Source organism: Trichechus manatus, unplaced genomic scaffold (genome assembly GCF_000243295.1).
Source record: "Trichechus manatus latirostris isolate Lorelei unplaced genomic scaffold, TriManLat1.0 scaffold00022, whole genome shotgun sequence".
NCBI lineage: Eukaryota > Metazoa > Chordata > Mammalia > Sirenia > Trichechidae > Trichechus > Trichechus manatus.
In genome coordinates, this window is record NW_004443958.1 from 11,307,609 (window position 1) to 11,314,592 (window position 6,984).

Consider the following 6,984-nt stretch of genomic DNA (forward strand, 5'->3'; position numbering starts at 1 on the left):
TAGTAATCTTTTGTATTCTGCCTCTGGTAATTCCAAGAAATTTTCTTCTTCCAGAGAATTTATTGATTCTTTGTTTTGGGAGCTTGCTGAAGCTATCATGGACTGCCTCTTTATGTGATTTGATGTTGACTGTTGTCTCTGAGCCATCAATAAGTTATTATAATCTTATTTTATATTTGTTTAGTGAGTCCTAGCTTCTTGTTTTGTTTTGATATGCCCCAATAGGCTGCTCGTGTGCACTAGTTTGATTATAGACACCTTTGAAGCTCTAACATCCTGTCACCAGGTAGTTAGTTCTGTAACTAACTATGTGCACACAGGAGTCCGTTAAATTTTCCTATTTGGGTTCAGCTCAAGTGTCCAGGCAGTTGGTCACCAAGTGTGTGGTGCAGGCTCTCACCTACAGTCTTAGAGGGGCATGGGTGATTGTTATAGGCACCAGTATCTGGCTGCAGTAGGGGGTCATGTGCTGAGCCAGGCAGGGGGCTAATGGCTGCCCCTGAGAATCTAAAAGGAAAGTGTGTCCCTATTCCCCAGGGCGAGTAGGTAAGTGAGTTTTGCAGCCGGACTATGAGCACCCCACTCTGTTGTCTGTAAAGACTTGAGGGCACCACTTTTTCTTGGACTCCTGTAGCAGGTGACTAGGTAGCATAGGTGACGCCACCACTCAAGTCCCTGGTGTGGATCGGTAAAGGTGCCTGCTTAAGGGGCAGGGCTGTGTTGAGGGTCACAAATCTGCCACTTCACAGCTGAAACAGTTGAAGTTAGACTTCAGATGTTTACCCTGTTGTACTGTGGTATTGAGGGCTAACGCTGTTGAGATAGTCCCCACAAGTCTATACAGGGGTGTAAGGCACTCAAAGTCTGTGGACCCGTATGCCTGTGCCTAGCAAAGGAGCTGTGCCGACTCTGAGTTCCTGGCTTAGGGGAGACGGTAACTTATTTGTTCCCGCTCCAAGGCCAGGAGAATGGATCGGGGCACCTTTTGGGATCTACTTCTGGCCCAGTGGACTTAGACTTGGGAAGTCCGGATCGGTGCAAAGCGGGAGGGAGGAGGTAAAAGGAAGAGAGTTTTTTCCGAAATGGGCTTTTTTTTTTTTCAATCCCTGCGAAAGGCCACATGCATGTACTTATCTTTAGCCACTTGGGAGCTGCTTTTCACTGGTTCGGAGTGTCCAAGCAGAATCTCTGCTGCCAGCTCTCTCTCAGTGTGGAAACTGCCTCCCAAGCTCACGTACACAGCTGTTTGCCTGCTTCACTGCGTACCCGGAGTGGCTGAAGAGCTGCAGTCCTGCCGCTGCTGCTCTGGCACTCCTCGCTTCTTCTGAACCGTCTCCCTCTCCCCCCGCCACTCAGTCCGATTCCTCAACTTTGCCTTGTTCAGGGCTCCTAGATATTCATACACAATCAAATCACTTGTTTTTCCAGATCTTTGTCGTAAGAGGGATATAGGAAGCCGTCTGACTACTCTGCCATCTTGGCCCAGCTTCAGCAGCTGCGCTCTTAACCAGTTTGCCACCAGGGCTCCAACCAACCAATGCCGGGTTCCATGAATAATTTACTGGGAATGCAGCACTTGAACCTGCCAGGTCTCCTACTTCAAGGCCCTTCCCAGTCTCAACATCATAAAATTAATTTTTGCTGTTGCGCGCTTTCATGGTTAAGGACACTTGGAAGGATTTGGATTTCTCCTTCATTCTTTCGCCTTGGTTGTTGGTTGCTTATAAATATTTAATTTCTCATTTATGTATTGACATAAATAATTTAGTAATGGTTTAACTAAAGTTGTGGCTCATACAAGTTATTGTATTTTCTAGATACCTATCTGGAAACAGCAGGCGAGACCTGGAGATGGGCCTGTGATCTGGGTAAGATGGCCAGTACAGAGCTTCTGGGGATTATTACTTGCCATCTCTGGGTGGTCTTTAAGTTTGGTAAAGCAGAAGTGATAAGGCAGTAGAGAAAAGCTGTGATAATTATTAATAAGTTGATCTTATGAGAATAGAAATTATTTGGTCTAAGGTAGAAGCACTTAACAGGAATGATTATGTTTAACTTTTTGTTTAGAAATTATTATAGGAATGATTTACATGGCTGACGTGGCAGATACATTTGTGATTTCCTAGACTCTTATCCAGTCATCACTGGAAAGAACTTTGGTGATATCTAGTCCAGCTACACATTAGAATGGTCTGGAGACGGTGTTAAAAATAAATATTTTTGATATAGTAGATCTAGAGAGGAGTTTACAGAGACATTGATGGTTCAGGTGGTAGAATTCTTGGCTTCCATGCGGGAGACCTGGGTTTGGTTCCCGGCCAATGCACCTCATGCACAGCCGCTACCTGTCTGTCAGTGGTGGTTTCCGTGTTGCTATGATGCTGAACGGAAACCTTGGTGGGGTAGTGGTTAAGAGTTTGGCTGCTAACCAAAAGGTTGACAGTTCAAATCCACCAGGCACTCCTTGGAAGCCCTGTGGGGCAGTTCTGCTCTGTCCTATAGGACAACTATGAGTCAGAATCGACTCGAAGGCAATGGGTTGGGTTTATGATGCTGAACGGGTTTTAGCAGATCTTCCAGGCTAAGATGGGTGCGAAAGAAAAGCCTGGCGAGCTACTTCCAAAAATCAGCCACTGAAAACCCCATGGATCACAATGGACCGATCTGCTACCAATCACGGGGATGGCACAAGACCAGGCAGTGTTTTGTTCTGTTGTGTGTGGGGTCGCCATGAGTTGGGGGCCGGCTTAATGGCAGCTAACATCAACAACAGAGAGGGGTTTAGGAATTAGTATTCTTAACAAACTCCTGAGCAAACATGACCGGCATTTGAAAAATTTGATATCTACTCCCCTTCATTTTCTCAGTGAAGAGATAAGCCCAGAAAGGCAGAGTGAGTAGCTCAGGGTCACACAGGGTCCCATAGCTGGTCAGCGGCAGAACAGCGTCTCAAACCCAGGTGGCCTTTCCAGTACACAGCTGTATGTCACTTTAACGTATCCTCATTAAGAACTGAATTGCTTGCTCTGATAAACACCAAGAAAAAATAAAAGAAAAACCCCATTAATGATAATGTAACAAATACCTTGTTTCTGGATACTTGTTTACAATTATATATTACTTGAATTAGCATCTGTCATTTATTTAACACATGTTTGTTGAATGCCAATTACATGCCAGGCACAAAACAGACAAAAATCCCTGGCCTCATGTCACTCACGTTCCTGCTTCTCCAGCAAGTGACCTGTTGCTAATGTTAAAGTCTAAACCAAGCAGGGCTGAGTTAGGAGCTCGGGCCTTGGCGTCAGGTGGACTGGGTTTAAGTTCCAGTCCTCCCACTGGTTGGCTGTGTGACCTGGGATGAGCTGTTTTCCTCTGTCTTTAGTTTGTTCATCTGGGCAGTGGGTTGTGAGCCTCAAGTGAGGTAATGCCTCTGAAGCATTTTCCTGGTACGTGGTACATAATAAGTGCTTAAATAGTGTTGGCTGTGTTATCAGCAACACTAAATAACCCCTGCTGCAGGCTGCCTGGCTGCCTCAGAAGTCATCCTCCTTGCTGAAATGCTTACGATTCCTGTCTTGGGGAAGCTTGCAGGGAAAGGACCTGTGGTCATGGCCCCTCTTGCAACATCTCGTGGCAACTCAGGGTGGGGAAGCCTGTGGCAAGAAGTCTCTTTTATCCCCTGGCTGATTTGTCTGCCTTGCTGTTGTGGGAAGTGGGTGCATACTACTGCACCTCTGAGAGTAGGTCACCGGCTAGGTGAGTGTCCCATCCCCCAGCCCAGCCAGTCTTTTCCTGGCAGCTGGGCAATCACAGAGTCATGCTGTGCTGGGCTGTGTATTTCTGACTCCACATCAATGATGTGGAGGCGATTCAGAGTTGAGGACTGCTTCTCCGTAAGTTCATCAGGCATTTGGTATGTAGGAATATGGACCTGGACTAACTAGACAGTTGTGAATTTTTATTGTTTATTCCTGGAAAGCTCCCCGCTTCAGGCAAGATTCAGTGATACATTCCGTTCCTTAGTGAAACACTCTTTGGAAGTTAGGCCCCCATCCCCTCACTTCCTCAATTCCTAGCTTCCTTGTTTGGCTTTTTAAAAGTTTTTATACTTACATACATAATCTTATTAACTCTCCCAGTAACACTGTGAGGGATTTTTCCCCATTTTATAAAAGAGGAAACTGCAAGTGGAAGGGCCAAGATTTGAACCAGGCGGTATAACTTCAGAACGCCCTCCCTGTGTGCTCGCCGGCCTCCTTTGGTATATACTCGCCACACCGCCCCCCAGCAGCGTCTTTGTGTTTCCCACCTGCTTGTCTGGAGATTCTCTGAGGGGAAGGATTTCATCTTTTTCATCTTTGTATCTACAGTCAAATAGCACGGTTTCCCACAAATAAAAGGGAACAGGTGCTTTAAATAGCCACTGTAACATGAAGTAGAAGGTGTTCAGAAAAAAAAGACTTTGGATAATGCAGAGGCTCCTTCTGGCAGCAGGTTGGGGAAGATAAAAAGTAGCCGTATGAGGAGAAAGCATTTGAGCCCAAGCTTGAGGGATGGGTTTGGGGAGAGAGGTGGAAAAGGTGTCGTAGATGGAGGGAATAACATGAGTCCAGTGGAAGGAAGTGGGCTGTTGTAAGGGGGGCAATTGTCATTTCATTTATCTGGAGGGTAGGATGCATTACGGAGAGGGGAGGGAGTAAGCATCCATTTCTGATGCTGTTTCTGCTTCACTAAGATAGAACCGGAGCTGAAGGTAGGACCGGAGCTAAAGGTAGGACCGGAGCTGAGGGAAGCACTTTAGGCTGTGATGGTACAACATCTCTAGTCACAATTAATTACCTTTTCCAGGGTTTTTGTGGGGGCTCGAATGAAATAACACGTGAGAAAGTGCTTTGTAAACTCCAAAGTACTCTAGAAATGTAAGATGGTATTACTGATGTTGTTAGGTAGGCATTTTTATTTTGCATGCTGGCGTCTATGAAAGCAGTTTTCTTCTGAGGAGCTCAAAGCACCAGAGACTGCACAACTGTCCTTTGATAAAAAACCAAACCTGTTGCTGTTGAGTCAGTTCCGGCTCATAGCAACCCTATGGGACAGAATAGAACTGCCCCATAGGGTTTCTAAGGAGTGGCTGGTGGATTCGAACTGCCGACCTTTTGGTCAGCAGTCAAGCTCTTAACCACTGTGCCACCAGGACTCATGTCCCTTGATAACCTCCCCCAAATCCTTTTCAGCTGCAGTGGATGTTGGGCAGTGCTTCATGTCTGGGAGTGAGTGAGAATTAACACACATACTGGGCATGGCTGCCTTTTTTTTTAAAGCATTTTTTTCTTTTAATTACAAAAATAGTACATACGTATAATGTGTTCAGACAGTACAGATGTATAATAAACAAGACATTGAAGTCCTTCTTCCCCTCTCCAGGCTAACCTCAAGGAGTCCCTTTTTTTAAAAATAGTTTGGAGGATACTCTTGGGGATGTTTTTCTGTACATTCATGTGTGTCCTAAAAAATAGTATATAAGACATCTTCTGAAATTTGCTGTTTTCATCCAACAGTATAATGTGGATGTTTTTCCATTTTTCACATAAATTTACCTAATTCTTTTAGCAGGTGCATAGTACTCCATTATATGGCTGTATCATAGTTTATTAACCACTCTCCTCTCCATGGGCTTTGGGTTGTTGCTGTATTTTCACTATTATAAATAGCGCTGCAGAGGTTATCATTGTGTATATACCTTGACATGCTTATAGACATTTTTCTGTAGGGTAGCTTCCTAGAGGTCAAATTGCTGGGTCAGAGGATCTTCATTTAATGTATCTGAACATTTCCATTATTTATTTAATCATTCCTTGTCACCAGACATTTAGTCTATTGTCAGGGTTTTGTGTTTGCCTTTTTTAAATTTTGCTGTATGTTGTTGAGCTGATTCCAACTCATAGTGACCCTATTGACAGAGTAGAACTGTCCCATAGGGTTTCCAAAGCTGTAATTTTTACGGAAGCAGACTGCCACATCTTTCTTTCACAGAGCAGCTGGTAGATTTGAACTACCGACCTTTCGGTTAGCAGCTGAGCACTTAACCATTGCACAACATTTGCTGTTATGAGGAAGGCTGTGTTAGTCTTGTATCTGATTTTGATAATACATATGACATCCTTTAGTGGTAGAATTATCGCCTTCTTTGTGGGACATCCGGGTTCGATTCCTGGCCAGTGCACCTCAAGCATAGCCACCACCTGTCTATCAGTGGAGGCTTGCGTGTTGCTATGATGATGAACAGGCTCAGCAGAGCCTCCAGACTAAGACAGACAGGAAGAAAGGCCTGGCAATCTACTTGTGAAAACCAGCCGGTGAAAACCCTATGTATCACAATGATCCAATTGCATTGTACATGGGAGCTAACAACAGTAGTGTTATTACTGTAACCCTGGATTTTGCAAGCATAAAATAAGTTGTTTAACTTCAGCAACTTTTACTTCTAGGATTACCATGTTGTTTTGCTTCATGTCTCAAGTGGAGGACAGAGCTTCATTTATGATCTTGATACTGTCTTGCCATTTCCCTGCCTCTTTGACACTTATGTGGAGGATGCCTTTAAGTCAGATGATGACATTCATCCACAGTTTAGAAGGTGAGGACATTCAGAATGAATTTGCTTACTTTCTGAAGACTTTGACAGTTATGCAGACTTTTTTTGCACTTGTTTTTTAAAGATCACTTGTCTTTGCATTACCATTGAGTTGATATGCTACACAGGAAATTCAGAATGTTTTAAAATTTTAAGGGTTATCCATCGGATAAAAGATTGGCAGTTATTTAAAAATTGTGTGATGAGATCACAAACATTTTCTTTTAGGCATGTTGGGAATTTCTCTTGTATTCCTGTTTGTGGGGGAATCCGTTGTGCTGCCAGAGTGGAGAGGGCTTGATGACAGCACCTGAATATTAAGCCCTTTGCCCCATCTGTGGAGTCCT

General features: G+C 44.3%; 1 protein-coding gene across 1 annotated transcript in view; it reads left to right on the forward strand.

The window, feature by feature from the left end:
* Positions 1-6,984, forward strand: part of NTAQ1 (N-terminal glutamine amidase 1) — a 37,054-nt gene that overhangs the window by 19,763 nt on the left and 10,307 nt on the right. Inside the window, exons 3-4 of the mRNA XM_004373030.2 lie at positions 1,818-1,868; positions 6,492-6,640. Coding sequence (XP_004373087.1) covers positions 1,818-1,868; positions 6,492-6,640 — 200 coding nt within the window. The remainder of the gene's footprint in view (positions 1-1,817; positions 1,869-6,491; positions 6,641-6,984) is intronic.